This window comes from Epinephelus fuscoguttatus, linkage group LG15 (genome assembly GCF_011397635.1).
Source record: "Epinephelus fuscoguttatus linkage group LG15, E.fuscoguttatus.final_Chr_v1".
NCBI classification, from domain to species: Eukaryota; Metazoa; Chordata; class Actinopteri; order Perciformes; family Serranidae; genus Epinephelus; species Epinephelus fuscoguttatus.
Window position 1 is genome coordinate 25,671,633 of NC_064766.1, and position 16,470 is coordinate 25,688,102.

The following is a 16,470-nucleotide window of genomic DNA, read 5'->3' on the forward strand; positions in this document are numbered from 1 at the left end:
GCAACGCGCATGCGCTGTAGAGACACCCCATTGCATTGTGGGCAATGTAGTTGAAGCCCACCAAAACAGTGTTACAAAACCTAAACACCAGCGTGCTCATATAACTGGTTGCATAAAAGGAAATACGACGCTCGCTTACGTGTTTTTCATAACTGGGCTCGCAGAAAGCTAGCTGCTTCGTCTGCTGTTATTAAGATAGCGTTAAAACACCTCTGCCAGATTTATTTTAAAGTTTTATTCCTTGCATGTTACACTGCATCTGTAGGAGGTAAGTTGGATCTTCAAAAGCGCCAGGCTGTATAAATGAATAGCTTCCGGTTGTTGGCTTCTGTCTAACATTTAACATGCGGCTGGTGTTTCAAACATAACCATGTTTTTATAATACTTGTTTTCTGTAATGTGTTGCAACTGGACGCAGTGTTAATTTTTTCACCATTATCACTGTTGTTTTCCTGCAGCTCATTCTTCTTCGTTGCTCCAAGGCGATACTTGAGGCTCGTTGCCCACATTCATCAGAGACCCACCTCAGTATTCACCGAGTCAATCACCACTCAAACCATCATGTCAGACAAAAAACGCAAGTCAGCCTCTGCTGCAGCTGACGGGCCCAGTGCTAAGCAGCAGAAGGTGGCCCCCATGATGAAGGAGGTGAAGGAGAAGGCTGCAGGGGGCTGGCTAAAGGACCAAGTGAAGCAGCAGAGGACTGAGATGAAGGAGATGAAATTCAACAAAAAGCGCATCCGTTATATATCTGACAGTCAGAAGATCAAGCAGGGCTCAGAGGGGGTCCTGTACTGGATGTTAAGAGACCACAGAGTACAAGGTAAACACTTGAAACAACTACCAGTAAATAGAACATGAGTTTTCTTTTCCATGTCTCCATTGGCTACATGTTTTGGGTGTTTCTCCCTTTGTCTTAGACAACTGGGCGCTGATCCATGCCCAGCGGCTCGCTCTGAAGGAGAACCTTCCTCTGCATGTCTGTTTCTGCCTGTATGTCCCAAAATCCAAACTGTCTACTCTGAGACATTACAGCTTCATGTTGAAAGGCCTGGAAGAAATCGCAAAGGTAATGCCTTTTATGATATTGTTTTCAAAAGCACAAGCCAAGAATCATGATACGAAAAAAAAATCCCAGAGGAAAACCTTACTAAAAACACTTATTCCAAAGCAGCCTTCAATGTAAGCCTGCTCCGTGCAGCTCCACGCCCATGGTTCAAATATCCTCCCTCCCATGAAACCTGATCATATGATCAAGTTTCAGTTGTTAAAACTCAGTCTTCAAAAGTTAATAATCCAAAATCCAATGCAGTAGTGCACTTGTTTTGTCTATATTAGCATGACTGACAGAAAAATAATCCATCATAAGGCATTTATTCTATTTGTATGTCAACCAGATCAAACAATACCACCAAACACATGCAGGCTCTGCAAAGATCCGTGGCTTTTAAGTTGGGTAGAATCTGGTTACTTCCAGAATCCACATCTGGTCTTTTGAGATTGGTCATTTTTTCGTTTTATTTGTTAAATATAGAGCTGAAGTGATTAGTTAGTTATATGACAGCAAATTTATCACTAACATTTTTCTTACATCAAGTAAAAATGCAAATATTTTCTGGTTCACACTTCTCAAACATGAGGATTCATTGCTTTACATTTAATTTTCTTAATTTTTTAACCTTTATTTAACCAGAAAAAACTCTTGAGATTAAAAATCTCGTTTTCAAGAGTGTTCTGGCCAAGACAGGCCAGACAGACAACATAGAACACTGAAAGACCAGTTAAGACACACTGGCACTGGCAACAGAGCTTTAAAACAGCCGAGAGGAACCATTGAGAGCAACTTTAAGTCCTTCTGCAGAAGATTCCACATAAGGAGCTGCATACATGAATGCTCCCTTGCCAAACTCTGTACGTACGTGGTAGAGACAATATGAACATATTTTGTGAATGGAGAGCAGAGCCATTTTAAATTTTTTGCTTAATGCACACACATACATATGCTGGAAGTAGGCCAAGAATAGCTTTATAAACAAGAAAATGCCAATGAAAATGTCTATGAAATTGTAAAGAGAGCCAGCCAACCTGAGTGTACAGGATACAGTGATGAGTTAGTGGCCTACAGTTGGTCATAAATCTCAGTGCACCATGGTACACAGAGTCCAAAGCATGCAAACACTGGGTGAGTGCATTCATATACAATACATCCCCATAATCAAGCACACTCAAGAATGTGGCAGAGACCAGACTTAATCATATAAAACTGTAGGTTGGCCAAAACAACAATATGGAGATGTGCTTTGGTTAATCGAGACAGATACGTTGAGTTATTTCATAAGATTTAAACAACCAAATGATGATTGATCAATTGAAAAACATTTTATAGAATCACCAGTGATTAAAATGATCAGTATTTGCAGCCATAGCAAACAAGTACTAAAATAAACTAGAGACCATCTTGTGATGAGATCCGACACAATACAGCAATCTGCAAATTAAACCCCTTTTCAACAGTCATGAGCTGGCTTGGTTTGGCTTGGGTCATCAGCCTAGCACCCCAGGGATTTGCATTTCTATTACAACAGGGCTACCTTCTTCAAGGTGTGCCTTTAACTGATGATGGCTTGTTTTGAGTGATGTTTCAAAGCAGTGGGCTGATCAACGGCTTGCAGTAAGAGCCTGTTGTCTGCAGTTCTTCATCAACATCTCACTGTGGCTGTTTCTGCTTTTACTCTTCCTCCCTGCTGTTTGAGTAGACTTGCCTTTATTGATGAAAAGCTGCAAACTAAATTCCGCTGAGCCAGTTTTAACGCATTTCATTTCCTATAAATTCTTCACAGTAAAAGTCTCTTATAATTTTGTTATGTAAAAACATTTATGGTGAAGCAGCAAAATAAGGAAATGTTGAGTTTTCAAGCAGCAACTTTTAATACAGTAAACAGTAAAACAAAGCAGATATCTAAAGTAAAAACAGGACACAGGAGAGAAACTAAACTCTAAACCACAGAGATTCAGTTAGAAGCTACAAAAGTACTGAGAGCTGAACACACAGATTGTTTTAAAATGCCTTTGTCTCTGCAGACAGGGGGGAGTAGAGTCTTGCAACACACACAGCTTGTTTGGGGGGAGAACAGGGAACATTGGGTGTTGAATGCAGTCAGCGAGGTGTCACAGCATGAGGGCGCTGTTTTTGGACCTACTCCCGAGAAGGTCCATCTCTAGCGTGACTTGGCATGGCACAGCGTGGCCAAGAGTGACAGTTAGTATGTTTACATGCACAGCTTAATCGAGCTATGCTCAAAATTCGATTTTGGCGTCTAATCGGACTTCTGTCCTTGTCCCAGTTTACATGCAACTGAGAAAATCGAATTACTGACGGGAACGTGTCCTCCTCCTCAACACTAGGTGGCGATATGCGTCATTTCAGCGGGTTAATACAGCCCCCTTTCCGGCTGACCTATTACGTCACTTAATAATCATGGTGATTTCGAGAGGCAGACAAGAACGCCGTATGCTGTTGGAGGGCTACAACAATAGCATGTCTTGTCTGTTCCGGGGTCATACGCCAGCGCGGGTGGTGTGGAGCATGCGCACATGCATTGTCTAGTTTTACTCTGATTAAGGCGTATACATGCCGGAGAAAAGTGGCCCCTTCCCTACCTCGTACCCATCTACTTCAGCGCTCTTGCTCTGTCCACAACCATCTTCAAACTCAGTCTTAATCGTGACCTCAACTACAAACCTCAAAGTTTTGTAACTGCATCATGCACAGTTGCGATGCCAATTTCACCTTAAGTTCTGTGAAAAGACAAATGTATAAACACCAAGATACTCAAAATGGCTTCTGTAGTAGTTTTTTGCTACAATAGGTGTCACTAGCAGCACGTTTTGCCATGATGGCACACACTCACAGACTCAAAAGGAGAAAGAAATAGCAGCTGTCTTGGTGTTGTCACAGCTGGTAATAATCTTTTTAAGTATATCTATCATTACAGATAACATTAGATGTGTAATGGGTGAAGGTTTGGGGGCACGTAGAGGGCAGACTAGTCCAACTTTATATTTCTGTTCCCACCAAACAGGAATGCAAATCCTTAGACATCCAGTTCCACCTGCTGCACGGTTCAGCGGCCGACGTCCTCCCCGGCTTTGTGTCAGACCGCAGCCTGGGCGCAGTGGTGACAGACTTCTCCCCCCTCAGAGAGCCCCTGCAGTGGTTGGAGGGTGTAAAAAAGGCTCTTCCAAAGGACATCCCTTTCATACAGGTAAAAACTCTGCAGGGAGAGAGTGTTTATGGGATGCCCTGCATTCTGGTTATTTGTTTCCAGTTCTGTTTGATCTCTCCCCAGTCATCCGCTGATTGTTTTCTTGCTTTATTTGTTGTCCTCATCACATTTGCTCACGCAGAAATGGATATGAAAGACGATGTAATAGACCTCCCTCTCGTTTTATGCGTACTGCCTGTGCCCATGTGTGCTGTCAGTCTTTCTTCATTATCTGTTATATGAGCGACAAACCTTATTTTCCTTTTTATAGGTTGATGCTCACAATATTGTCCCCTGCTGGGTAGCATCACCTAAACTTGAGTACGCCGCCAGGACGATCAGAGGGAAAATCACAAAGCTTTTGCCGGAATTCCTCACAGACTTTCCTCTGGTGGAGAAACACCCCCACATAGCCACAAGAACCGCCAAAGTAAGTGCTGCAGTCACAGTGAAGGACACAGCCAGATTAATAAAAGTCAATATGCTTTAGTAAAGAGAAAAAAGAAGTTTATGTTTTTATGTCACATTCAAGGACTTTTGGATCGGTTATGACAGCATGATCATAATTTGTCTTTTGTCAATATATTTATTGCTTTGGGAGAGTTTTTAAAGCTTAGTACGAGGGGAGGTAAGCTGTCAGTGAGCTCATCAACGAAGAGTTTGGAAGTCAGATTGCTGCAATAAAGCACTTCCTTTCAACCTTCAACCGCTGCTCTCCTCTGCACATTATTTATTGACGAGTGAATATAAACAGTATACCGTACAAAAGTTAAAAATTTCTTTCCCAGCACTTGATATTAAGGCTGCAGGGGTGTGCACATCCACTGCAGTGCTGATTGATATGCCTCACTAGTCTGAGCAAGGTGAAAGACTCACAACTTCACCTCTTTTGATGTTTGAAGTTCTGTACAAAACTAGAGTATATTGTAGCTCATCACTGTCAGCTATGACCTCTGCTGATTTTTTTTTTTTTTCTCTTTTCTCCCACCTTCACCTCACAGCCAGTAGACTGGGATAAAACCCTGGCCTCCCTGCCAGTTGACCAAACGGTAGCAGTGCCAGAGTGGGCTAAGCCAGGCACCAAAGGAGGGATGGCCATGTTGGAGTCCTTCATCGATGTCCGCCTTAAACTGTTTGACACCAAACGCAACGACCCAAACAGTGCCGCCCTGAGCCAGCTGTCCCCCTGGATCCGCTTCGGTCAGTAGTACCATGAAAAAAGAAGAAGGCAGTGTGTGTGTGTGTGTGTGTGTGTGTGTGTGTGTGTGTGTGTGTCAACTCACTGTCAGAGAGAAAAGAGAGCAAGAAAGTTGTATCGTATGTAGCAAAAAACTGGATATTAAGACAGTTTAAAATATTCAGTATCAGTATGTATTGATAAATCAATATTTTACACTGCAAGAATCAGTCGATAACTCCTATTTCTGTGTCTTTCTGGAGGAAAATAAAGTTCTTCAGCCACAGCAATCAAGCTTTAGGCTGGGTCATAGTTCAGTTACTGCTCAAACTTTCTGAAAGAGAAATAAAGTCCCAGAATAGTTGATTGGTGTCCCACAAGGATCAATATTAGTGCCCCTCAGACCTCCATGCATCCATTTTCAACTGCTTATCTGAAGCTAGGTCGTTGGGGCAGCAGGCTCAGCAAATTACTCCAGACGTCCCTCTGCCCAGCAACACTTTCCAGTTCCTCCTGGGGAACCCCAAGGTGTTCCCAGGCCAGACAAGATATGTAATCCCTCCAGTGTGTTCTGGGTCTGCCCCGGGGCCTCCTACCAGTGGGACGTGCCTTGAACACCTCTAACAGGAGGTACCCAGGAGGCATCCTGATCAGATGCCCGAACCACCTCAACTGACCCCTTTCGACGCGAAGGAGCAGCAGCTCTACTCCGAGCTCCCTCCTGATGTCTGAGCTCCTTACCCTATCTCTAAGGCTGAGCCCAGCCACCCCACAGAGGAAACGCATTTCAGCCTCAAAAGACAAACTCTACACATTTCACAACAGCTTTGGTGTGTCAACTCTGATCTGTTTTCAAATTTAAATTTGTCAGATAGCAGATTGTCCTACAAAACTCATGTTGAACACTTGGCTCAAAAAGTACAAACTCTAATTAGATTCTTATACCAGAACAGAAAGTGTTTCTTTTTGTCTCATTTGATTCATAACTCGAGAGCTATTAAACTCTCCACTGTGAGCATATGAAAAGGTTGTATGGTCATCCCTGACATCCAGAAAGCATCTGTATACCTGTGTTTTCATTCAGAATGGCTTGCTATTTAAGTACCTGAGATATTTGACATTGTTTGTTGAGGTCAAAGCAAATGACTGTGACGCCAGATCACAGAATAGGTTAGCTTTAAGTAAAATTTAACATAAAGTGCTTCACACAATACAACCCCCACCTCTACCTACCCGCAAAGTGATGAATTACTTTTAATCAGTCTTTATAATCAATTAATTAATCTTCATAATTAATAAAGGCTTAAAAAATGACAACATTAAATTAAAATGACATAACAGGAGGTGACGAAACACAATCAGAAATGTAATGGATTTACAGCGAGGAAATGCCAGAGGCAGGATTAAAAATAGATCAAAACCCTAAACCTGTCAGATACCAAGAAGTAAAACACCATGAATAAAATTTACTCAAACCATCTCTGACCTTTTTTACTGTGGCCTCCTTAATCTGTCCATCTTAATCTTCCTCCGTTCTCATCCTCTCGTCTCCTCTTCCTCCCATCAGGCCACCTGTCAGCCCAGCGCGTCGCATGCCAAGTTCAGCACAGCGCGAAGTCTTCAGGTGTCTCTGTCTCCTCCTTCATCGAGGAGCTGGTGGTGCGCAGGGAGCTGACGGACAACTTCTGCTTCTACAACGAGAAGTACGACAGAGTGGAGGGTCAGTGTACATCTTGTTAAATCACATCCTGTTCACTCTGTGGTGATAAGAGTCCCACTTGTGACATCATTAAGATCTGTTTGCAGGCTGAATTACTCTGTCTTGATTATGATTTTAAAAATGTCATGTGTTTCTCAGGTGCGTATGAGTGGGCTCAGAAGACCTTGAAAGATCACGCCAAAGACAAGAGGCCGTATCTCTACACACGTGAGCAGCTGGAGAAAGCAAAGACACACGACAAACTCTGGAACGCTGCTCAGGTACTTTTCTTATTCAAGTGGATTTGATGTCACGTGCTCACCACGCTGTGTTGCACTTCGATTCTTACTGCTTTTTATTTCATATCATTGTTTATGTCATTATATCTTATTTTGCATGTTCTTTATTTTTATCTTATTTTATTTTTATTTATATTTATTTATTTATTCTTCATTTTCATCTCATTATCTTTATTTCTAGCCATTTTATCTTTATTCTTATTTTCTTTTTTCATTTCAACTTTTATTTGTACTTTAAAAAAATTAAAAAAAACTCACCTTCATCTGTATTCCTAGCTATTTATCATTATTCTTGTCTTATTTTATCTTTATTTTAGCTGTTTATATCTTTATTCTTATCCATCCTTATTTTTTTTAGATATATTGACTTCCTATTTCATCTTTATTTTTATCTGATTTTATTGTTATTTCTAGCTATTTTATGTTTATTCTCATCTTATTTTATCTTTAATTTTTATCTTAATTTTGATTTATTTATCTTAGTTTCTCTTTAATTTTTATCTTTATTATCTAGCCTTAATTTTGATGTATTTTATCTTTACTTATTTATCTTACTTATTTTATATTTATTTTTATCTATTTTGTCTTCATGATTATTTTTATTTTTTATCGTATTTAATCTTTATTTTTATCTATTGTATCTTTTGTTATCTTATTTTTTCTTAATTATTATCTTATTTTATCCTTATTGTGATTTGTACTTCTATTGCTGAGCTTGCCCATTTTCTCATCTAATATATTTTGTTGTGTCAGTGGCCCTGTGTGAACCTGCATATGACTAATAGAGACAAACTGAACTGAATTCTCTCCATCAGTACCAGATGGTCGCTGAGGGGAAGATGCACGGTTTCTTGAGGATGTACTGGGCCAAAAAGATTCTGGAGTGGACCACGTCACCAGCGGAAGCGCTCTCAATCGCTCTGTACCTAAACGATCGCTACGAGCTGGACGGCCAGGACCCCAATGGGTTTGTCGGTGAGGAAGTAGATTAAATTCATAGTATGACACTGATTTATTGACTTTACATCCCACCCAAATTCATGCTCTCCTCACTGTCTGTTCCTCCTGCAGGCTGCATGTGGTCTATTTGTGGCATCCACGACCAGGGCTGGGCAGAGAGACCTGTTTTCGGAAAGATCCGCTACATGAACTACAAAGGCTGCCTGCGGAAGTTTGACGTAGCCCGGTTTGAGAAAAAGTACTGTCCCAAAAACCTTTGAAACATAAAGTGCTTTGAAGGATGGGAATAAAATGCCTGACAGCTTCTATCTCTTACACCTCTGCCTCAGGGAGTGTGTGTGTGTGTGCAGCCTTTCCTGTTTTATTCTTTGCTGTTTGTTTGTAAAACAAAACTGATAGTTAACTGTACAGTGCTTTTGCCTAATTTAACATTAGGTCATGATCTGTAGTCCCGACTCAGCTGCATTAGAAGCTGTTTGTTTGATGCAACTTTTTATTACTGTTTTTTTTATATGTGTTTTTTAATGTTCATTAAGTTGACTTTTACTAGAGAGGCCTTGATTGTCATTCATGTTTTAAGAACTGCACATGTTCTTTTAGAGGAACTCTTTTTGAAATATCCCTCTTTTTATACCAAACCATTTCTGTTCATTTACATCAGTTTTTTTATTCAAAGTTCTCCAGCTGTACATTTTTCATCTAAACAACCTGAAATAAAAAGCATGTTGCCTCTAACTTGTTTGATTGTTCTTTGCTCACAAGCACACATCCTCCCACAATCACTTTGAACTGCTGGCATTTACATTTAATTCAAAATTAAGAGTAGCCACACTCTAGTCTATTATTATCTACCAGTTTCTGTGATAGATGGTGATGGAGGAAGGTGTTGTTTGTTTTTTTGTTGTTTTTGTTCAAAGTCTTAATTTGCGGTCATTAAAATCTCAGAATCAGTTGGGATGAAGTAAGTGGCTCTGCTTTTAACTCTGCTTTCTGCCACTGAAAACCATGGCTTTAGGTACTCGCCGTAAACACGCTTCCCTCAGGCTGAACATACTCAGAGTTGATTGAACTAATTCTGATCAGCTTTTTCTGGAACCGAAAACTCAGAGTTTCTCACCTCAGGCTCAGTCAACCTGGAGATCTGGATTAGGCTCAGAGTTTGTTGAACCTGCTTCATGAAATAGGGCTAATTGTTTCAGGTGAGCTTGTGATTTTCATATAGTTTGTGTGCATTCACACTTCTGCCTTGCCAATGTGCACCTCCTCAGAAGTACATGTCAGGGCAATGCAGACCTCCTGTTTATTTGTGTAACCTGACACCATTTCCCTCAGTGGAAACAAAGCTTTTATTTACTTTAATTTCACAGATAAGAAACAATAAATTGTGAAGACAATAAAGCCTCCACAAAAATAGTATTTTAATTCTTGTGTGTGATTTATCTTGGCTTCATATGAGCAGAGGAAATCTCCGCTATTTACTAGGCTAATTTATAGCATGTAATATGTGTTTGGAAAACGTGTTTAGTAGGCCTATAAGACAGTTGTTTGTCAGTGAACCTTGTGAGTTGTAATGGAGCCAAATTTTGTAACGTTACCTTTGTTAAATGTTGCTGTTGTTCCTGGTTTCATATGAGTTGAGGAAAAGATCATTAGTTGCTAGGCTAATTTACACAATGTAAAATGCCATAGGCTTGTGCTAATAACATTAGCATGTTGTATTTGTGGGGAAAATGTGTCCAGATAAAGACAAGTGTTTGTCTGTGAATGCTGTGAGTTACAGTGAAGCTGATTTTTGTACATGAGTTTGAAACTGTCTCTATTAAGCCACATTTAATGTGTGTTTAATGGTGTGTTTTGAATCAACTAAACTTACAGCACTTCACAGAAAGCGCACCACTGACTAGTGTTTTGGAGGTGTAACTGCATAATGACACAGACACACCACCGCACAAGTATAAATGCTCACAGCATAGGCCACATGCGTAGGCTACAGTAAAGTAAAAGTACCTCAAACTTATACTTGAGTACAGTACTTGACTAAATGTACTTTGCTACATTCCACCACTGTTGGTAGATCAGTAACATTCAAAATAATTTGATCTCTCTGCACACAGATGTCAACAAATGTATGACAAAAAAATAATTTGATAGAGAAACTGTTGTTGGGCTGTGTTCTTCCCCAAATGAGAAACAGAAAAGACAAATATGTGCAGTATTACATGTTGGTGTTTGCAGGGACAGGGTTACATCACAGTTGCAAATGTGGTTTTACCGAGAACTGATGTAATTAAGCACAGAAACAGAAACCACCTCTACCCAACCTAATTAACTGCACCTTCAGTATTAGTGGATAAAAACAACCCCTTTAGGTAAAAATATACTTAACACCATTTCACAAATTACAATATGAAACCTCCTCCATGCTACAGGCCCTTTTGTTGTGTTAGTTCATTTCAAGGGAAAGAGATACGACTCCCAAGGTTGTGCTTTCTTGTGCTAATTAGCTGAAACCAGTTGGTATGGTTACAGGGAACATTACAGTGTGATATTATACTGTAATTTACTGGTTCCTCAGCACTGAAAGGGACAGTTAGCCACTAAATCTAAATTACACATTTTTCCTCTTACCTGTAATTTAAACACTTTTGTTTTTGCTCCCATTTTTCACAGGTTTAAGTTAAAGATCCAAGACGTTTTCATGCACTCAGTAGATGTATCTCTCTAAAAATCTGTGTTAGTGAGCACTTCTCATTTTCCAAGATAATCCATCCACAATGCTACAGATGCTGCAAGTTTTCAGGGAGCGTGCCACTGGCATGCTGACTGCAGGAATGTCCACCAGAGCTGTTTCCTGTTAACACATCCTCACTCCGACCTCGTCACATATCGACGTTTGGTCATGGATTTTCCACATCCACATACGCCGTGCAAGGTACCCTGGGTGCGTTGGTTGTTGACGTTTTGGGTCGCCGTGTTGAGTTCTGCCTGTTACATGCATTGTCTTCTTTCAAAATACACTTCTGTTTTCACAGGAAACTTAAGGTTTACAGCATTACGTAGGTACAACACCGCAAATTCACGTTTTCTCCCTTCAACACCAAACATACATGGTTGGGTTTAGGAAAAAAAGAACAGGGTTTGGCTTTAGAATCTTGCAGGACACAAACACCGCTCTCTCGGGTGAAAGTCAGTGTTTGTTGGACCCATCCACCACCCCTCTCGTCCGCCCCAGTCGGACTTTGCTGCCCTAACTTTCGTCCTTGTTCCACTGTGTTTCCCCCTCACACAACCGCATGCCGTTACGCTATAACGGCAACTGGCTGTGTATCATGCTGACATTAAAGGACGCCTTTTATATTGGCTTCTGATGCCGCAAGTCACTGCCCAAGTGCCAGATTTCAACAAATTCGGAGTGAGACCAAGCTCAAACTGAATGTTCATTTTACAACCATAAGACGTCTCCAGTGGTGTTTCCCTGATTTGGCAGTGCATCCAACCATCCTTACACCCGCACAAGTTGGTTATGATAACAAACTGCTGCCAGGTTGAGACCCTGGTGAGGATGATGAGCATGCAGATGAGCTTCCCTGAGAAGATTTCTGATATTCTTTGGTGGTGCAAACCAGTTGTTGCATCAGCTGTTTAGATGGCTGGTCTCAGATGATCTTGCAGGGGAAGATGCTGAATATGGAGGTCCTGAGCTGGTGTGGTTACATGTGGGGCTGTTTGTCTGGGTGGGCGAAAATGATACTGGAGACATCTTATGGTATTAAAATTAATATTCAGTTCAGGGGCAACAGCTCAGATGGACATTCCTGCAGTCTGCATGCCAACAGCATGCTCCCTCAAAACTTACGAAATCTGTGGCTTTGTGTTGTGGGATAAATTTTAGCGCCTTTTACTGTGACCATCTCAAGGCACACCTGTGTAGTGATGCTGCTGCTTAATCAGCACCTTGATACACCACACCTGTCAGGTGGATGGATTATTTTGGAACAGAAGTGCTCACAAACACAGATTTTAACAAATTTGGGACTGACGTTTGACAGAAATATGCCTGCTGAGTGCATTAAAAAGTCTGAGATTTTTAACTCAAAATTGTGAAAACTGTGAGCAAAAACAAAAGTGTAGCGTTTAAACTTTAGTTCAGGTGTACTTTGTTTTGGTGTGAGTTGCTAAATGTTATGTTATTATTAGTTAAGCAGAAAGAAAGTTGTTCCTGCATGAATCTGCTCACAACAAGGTCTGAGGATTATCCTGAGCACCATCTAGTGCCATTACATTCAAGAAGAGGCAGACATCTCTACGGCCAAAATCTCCAATACCCAGCATCTCACACCAAAACAATCTAGACTGATCAATAGCACTACAGGTAAGAGGAAAAATATCTATTTTTGATTTTGTGGTGAACTGTCCCTTTAAAATAGAGAGTAGTAATAACAATTAACCCATAATGCATGTCATGTTTTAGCAGAATATGAATTACATTCTAATTAATCTCGTCTCATACAAGAGAAAATGCAACCTTTCTCTACATCAATTGCTTTGGTGTTGATGTGTGGTTTACTTTAATGCAGCTGTTGACATATTGTGCATCTCACTCCATAATTCTCTCCGAACCAGTCCAACAATAAATTCAGTCTGTAACAGAGAACAGTGATTTATGAGCAGAGGAGGATGTCTATATTTAAACTTCTGCCACAACTGTAAACAGATGTGCAGTGGTTTAAGTTAAAGAATTATTTTATCCAGCGCTCAAGCAATAAGCCGTCTGTTACACCAATATTTCACTGTAACACAGAACATCCCATCAACACTGACTCAAAGGAGAATGTTGCTGGTAATCTTCAAGCTCCTTTGTTGGAGACTGTTGGTGCTTTATTGAAAAGATCATAGCAGCAGAGTCACACACAGCTGTGTAAGAACACACTCACTACTCGTTTTAAGCTGATGATATTTAGTGTCTGAAAAATGTGCAGCCGAATCTTCAGGTTTCACAAAGTTATAATAATAAAATAAGATTACATAACATTAGCCCTGCTGTGTAATTTTACCAATTACATTGCTTGTGCAGCCTGGAGGTGCATTTTACTTAAAAGCTGGCTCTAAATTCTGTCTGTGAACTCTGTATCCTGCCCGCATTCTCACCCCAGCAGCACTGATACTACCTCAGGTAAATGTCAGACAAGATTAATTGCTTTGCTATGAACCACAGTGCCCGGTTGTTTTAGGAAATTTCTTTTTCTTCTCCTTATGAGAACTTACATTTCCTTGAGTCTTCACTCTTCTCACATGACCAGGAATGACCCCCTGCCATCTTTAAGGATCTTTTAATCCCTTAAATGCAGAGGAAACACAGGTCTCTTCTTCACATCTTTCTCTCACATCCTCACGCGGAGATACGTTGGAGCTCCTTGTGAGGATGTGAGAGAAGGTGGCACGTTGCATGGTAGCCTCAGCCACCAGAGTATGAATGTGTGTGAATGGGTGAATGTGACTGGTAGGGTAAAAAGCGCTTTGAATGGTCAGAAGACTCGAGAGGTGCAGGTCCGTGACTTGAATGTGGATAAAATGATTCAAACGTGTGACCAGTGGTTCCCAGCTGGTGGGTCGTGGGTCCAAAAGTGGATTGAGGAGCCATTTTGAATGGTAACGTATCAACTTTATTTTTAAGTACAGTGAATTTCCAGCACAGAGCTTTCATTCTGAAGTGCGGTTTTCTGCTATAGAGTGAGTAAATAACAAACGACGACTTAACAGAGACAGCAAACTAGCTTGAGACACGGCCAAACACAAGTATGACGCTGAATATATCAAACTGTGTGGACCTTGAACTAATGACTAAGGAGAAATCTGGACCCTTTGGCTGAACCAATTTTCCTTTGCTCTAGACTTTCATAACCCTGATAGTGAAACAAGTCCTTTCGTACGGGTTGTGGCACTCAAAAAAATGTATCCACTGATTTGCAGATGTCTCTTTTGCCATGTAAGTCTATGGGGATAAGTCTGTTTAGGCTACACGTGACGGATATAATTCCACACAGGTAAAACTGGCTTCAAAGCTCGATGCACCTCCTCAAAGGCTCTAAAAACTACACACCAACGCTAGAGAAAAAGTCAGGCAATCAACCCGGGGTTCATCCTCTTGGGACCTTGAGTGTCTCTATGAAATGTCACAGCTGTTCATCTAATAGCTGTTAAAATATATCAGTCTGAAACAAAGTGGGATGTCGTCGTCCCCAGAGCCATGCTGCTAGAACGTAGATAAAAACACTAAGTGATGAGATATTGGATTATGTGAGCCGTGTCTTTCTCCTGTTTCTCCCTCTTGACTTTGCAGGTGTTTGAGTCATTTCAGCACAAGAGCATCAGACTTAAAGACATAAGGAAAATGCAATCACAGCAGAACTCCTCTGTCCTGAGCTTTACCTGCCTTTCGTGAAATAGCTTGCGTATAAATTGAGCGGAGAGCTAATCTCACCCACCAAGGCTGGTATAACAGGGAGAAAATGAAAACAGTGAAGCGGTGCCAGAGTTTAATCAATGTGCTGTTGATATCCCTTTTCCCTTTTATCTGCCAATATTTACAGTCTCCAGATTACTTTCTGCTTACATGGACATTCGCCGTAGCCTTGTAAGTACATTTTTCAGATAGTGTGTGAGCTTATTTTGCCAGGTACCACGCTGAATAATGCTGCGACTCAACCTTGACACTCCAATACCGGTCAGTACAAGCAATTTACAGGAAGGGAGGAAGGAGAGAAAATGGTGTTCTTCACATTCTCATTCACGGGCCGGGGTTCTTTGTAAGAAAATTCATTCCTCACAGGGCATTTGCCCTAGAATCCGTGGTTCGGTCCATTAGTATTCAGGCTTTTTTCCCATAATAGTCCATCCATTCATTCTCCATCATGCATTCTGTTCAGGATCAGAGGACGCGGAGGTGATGGCATACACTATGCACAGGGCCGATGCTTGGCACATCCTGTGTTGAGTTTTTAATTAACTGTACTTGCATGTGCTTGGACTGTGAGATGCATCCATGTCCATTACCAACTCTGAACTGGGGAACATTGGTTTCCAGTACAATTGGCTTTCAACCACTTGTTTATTTTTTTTGTGGTCACTTGCAGGAGGCAGAACAAGCTTAAAACAGAGAATTAGCAAAGTCAGACATTGCCTTGGACATTGTCTTGGAATATCATTACAAAATGTAATGGCAACCCTTTAGATAGTTGTTAGGACATTTCAGTCTGTACCCAAAGCTTTAAGTTTAGTTTTTGACATTATTTCACCAAATTTATACCCTTTAAACTTCATGTTTTCATATGCTTCACCATAGACTGTGACATCACCCATCTGTTTTTGGACTCGTGTTTTCAAGCCTCAAGTTTGGAATTTCACATTTTGTATTTTTTGGAGCCAGAAGTGACCATATTTAGAGGAGAGGCTGGGGCTGTGTAGGAGCAAGGGGTGGATCTGACTGAGAAGCCGAGGACACTCGCTTAATTATGTGAAAGTTAATTAATAAAATGTAAATGGGTGAGTTATATAAAAATTCACCCTCTGTACAGTTGTCAAAAATGTGAAAATTAGCTACAGTGACCATACCAGGTTTTTGTACCTGTTTATCTCTGCCTCAAATGTGGGCATTGTAACATGGGGGTCTATGGGGACTGACTTGCTGCTGGAGCCAGCCTCAAGTGGCCATTAGAGGAACTGCAGTTTATGGCACTTTGTGTAGGCTTCCGGTTTGGCTTCACCCCACTGCTGGATATTTGTTTGGGTGTAGAAATCTCCCTCCATAGGCTGCCTGTGCTGCTGGTACTGAATTCTAAATGATGGTGCTGCTGATGACACAGGTGACGGACAAACCAGTCTAACTTCTTCTCTTTTTTCTCAACTTCTGTTTCTTGTTAGATTTGACCTTCGAGCTCCAGTCCATCAATGTCAGTCCCCGTCCTCACAATACACTCAAACTCATCTCATTATAAGACACCTCACATCATCCTCTCCGCAGTGAATCACTTCTCCTCCTCCATATCTGTCTTGTCTCTGATGGACATTTGC

The 16,470-nt window shown here is 41.0% G+C and overlaps 1 protein-coding gene across 1 annotated transcript; it reads left to right on the forward strand.

Moving 5' to 3' along the window:
• The first annotated feature begins 48 nt into the window (after positions 1-48).
• LOC125901932 (CPD photolyase) lies at positions 49-9,129 on the forward strand. Its single transcript, XM_049597963.1, has 10 exons — positions 49-268; positions 459-823; positions 921-1,069; positions 4,083-4,265; positions 4,537-4,695; positions 5,267-5,465; positions 7,010-7,162; positions 7,301-7,422; positions 8,256-8,415; positions 8,512-9,129. The coding sequence occupies exons 1-10, from the start codon at positions 246-248 to the stop codon at positions 8,658-8,660; spliced, it is 1,662 nt and encodes a 553-aa protein (XP_049453920.1). The 5' UTR covers positions 49-245; the 3' UTR covers positions 8,661-9,129.
• The last annotated feature ends 7,341 nt before the right edge of the window (positions 9,130-16,470 follow it).

Coding starts and splice junctions, on each gene's coding strand:
- LOC125901932 (XM_049597963.1), top strand. CDS start 246: ATGTTACACTGCATCTGTAGGAG. Junction 1,070..4,082: donor GCCTGGAAGAAATCGCAAAG/GTAATGCCTTTT, acceptor CCCACCAAACAG/GAATGCAAATCCTTAGACAT. Junction 7,423..8,255: donor AACTCTGGAACGCTGCTCAG/GTACTTTTCTTA, acceptor TCTCTCCATCAG/TACCAGATGGTCGCTGAGGG.